The 2,081-nt window shown below is 55.8% G+C and overlaps 1 protein-coding gene across 1 annotated transcript; it reads right to left on the bottom strand.

Moving 5' to 3' along the window:
* Window positions 1–572: 572 nt before the first annotated feature.
* Window positions 573–1,238, bottom strand: LOC142765933 (uncharacterized). The gene has a single exon (XM_075867738.1). It carries the CDS (start codon window positions 1,233–1,235, stop codon window positions 573–575), a length of 663 nt encoding a protein of 220 aa, XP_075723853.1. The 5' UTR covers window positions 1,236–1,238.
* Window positions 1,239–2,081: the final 843 nt, after the last annotated feature.

The following is a 2,081-nucleotide window of genomic DNA, read 5'->3' as shown; positions in this document are numbered from 1 at the left end:
GAATTGTGGTGGGGCCAGGTTGTAGGCCGGGAAGAAAGCCTTAACTATTTCTGGAGCGAACTGGCTTGGCGTGCATCCAGAAGACAGACACGCACTGGCCGCTGGGTCCGGCGTACGGGTGCCTAGTTCCATACTCCGGAACGTTCGCCATATTGAGGCGGTTGAAGACGATGGACCGAGTGACGCACACCAGTCCATCCACCGTTCGCGGGCGAGACGCTTCTCGCAGCGACGCGCCGCAGCGGTGAGTCTGTTGAGGTTATCACGAAGCTCAGCGGCTGCCGGATCTCGGTTTAAGGCCAGCTCTGCACGACGGCGTGCTGCCCACAGACGCAGAAGATGTAAATTTGGATGTGGTCGGTTCTCCTCTACCCAGCTTGACTGCGTGGCGGCTTGTACAGCTCTGGTTAACACCTGCAATGGATCAGACGATGTATCAGCAATCGAGTCGTTCAGTTCATTGCGGAATAAGTCCCAGTTGGTTGTGTAGCATCGACGTCGGAGGCGGCGCTGGTTATACGCGGCCAAACCAATTTTCAACGGATGGTGATCACTCCCCCAGCAGTCTGGTTCTAGGTCCCACGAAACGTCACACATGCCCAACCACCACGAGAGATCGCATAAGGTGGAGCACAGGGATGATCCCACCGACGTGTAGAAGTAGCCGGGGCATTCAGAAGGACAAAGTGCGCGTCTGTAAATGTGTCTAGCACGATGTTGCCTCTAGCACTGGAAGAAGGGTAGCCCCACGACTGATGAGGTGCATTGAAGTCTCCCCCAACTAGTACTGGGCACCCAGGATAGGTTTGACGCAGGTGAGCCAGCCACCCCAAACGCAGTCGGGGAGCGCTGCCACTATACGGACGCACGTAAACTGAAACCACAATCACGTCAGTACGCGGAAGTCTAACGAGCACTGCCACCACTTCTTGCCACTGGTTACACCACTGCAGCAGGGGAACCTGCGTTTGAGGATATGTAGTCACAACATACACTGCAGCCTTGCCTGGAGGTCCCAACGCATTGGTGCAGCGTCGATCAGGGATGGTTGGGGAATCATACGCAGTGAATCCAGGGATGCGTGGAAGCGAATTCGTTTCTTGTAGAAGCAGGCACCAAGCGGGGAGCTTCCCCAGCGCAAGGCGATAGCGAAGCTCACCAACTTTATTTGCAAGTCCCCGGCAGTTCCACTGCAGGACACAGTGGTGGCGCGTTGCTTTCAAAGGAGTGGTCATTGCGGTGGAAGGTTGGCGAGCACCACCTTTGAAAGCTCTTGCAGTTGCCGGGCAACAAAGTGGAGGAGCTCTGCCGGAGTCATCTTGACTGGTGCTGACGCGCTTGCGCAGGATAATTCAGGCACAGAAGCAGCGTACGGCACGTCTGTACCGCGCATCGCAGTTGGTCCAGCGGGTCGAGCGAGATGGGTTCTGCGTTGAGCGAGGCGCTTGACTTCCATTTGGAGCTGCTGTATCTGTTGGTCAAGCTTCGCCAGATCGTCTGTACCCGTAACGCTCAATTTAGGCGTATTCGCAGGCTGCTGAACACGTTTTTTGCCCCGCTTGACGGCGTCGCTGTACGTGGGGACTTCATAGCAAGCATTTTCAGGTTCTACCAACGCTGGTGTGTCCTCTTCGGAGGGGGACAACAGTTCAAACCGGTTGCTAGTCGGAATGTCGGCGTCCCTTTCTTCTTGTGTCACCGAACGCTGGCGGCGCTTGCGTTGGCGACGGGCTTTGAGAGCCTTCTGTTTAACTGGACAATCTTTGGACGTTATTTCATGATCGTCCGTTTGGCAGAGCCCACATTTGTACGTGCGCGTCTCGACGGACTCCATGGAGGTGTCTGCGGGTTGGGGACAAGAATCTCGCATGTGACCGGTACGAAAACACCGATAGCAGTGTACCACACCGGGCTTGTACACATGAAATTTCAGGATGCATCCATAGTACGTAATGCGGCTTGGTGGCGTTCGAGGCCCTTGGAGAGTGACAAGGCACGTGCGTCCACGGCCCATATAACGAGCTGTTACAATCTTGTGTGTGGAGCAGGTCAAAGCAGTGATAAGGCCCTCCGGCGATTCC

This window comes from Rhipicephalus microplus, chromosome 6 (genome assembly GCF_043290135.1).
Source record: "Rhipicephalus microplus isolate Deutch F79 chromosome 6, USDA_Rmic, whole genome shotgun sequence".
Taxonomy (NCBI): domain Eukaryota; kingdom Metazoa; phylum Arthropoda; class Arachnida; order Ixodida; family Ixodidae; genus Rhipicephalus; species Rhipicephalus microplus.
The sequence above is the reverse complement of the archived record's forward strand: the minus strand, read 5'-3'. Positions and strand labels throughout refer to the sequence as shown.

Bases quoted from the DNA above. Each gene is read 5' to 3' on its own strand.
- LOC142765933 (XM_075867738.1), bottom strand. From the start codon at position 1,235: ATGACCACTCCTTTGAAAGCAACGCGCCACCACTGTGTCCTGCAGTGG.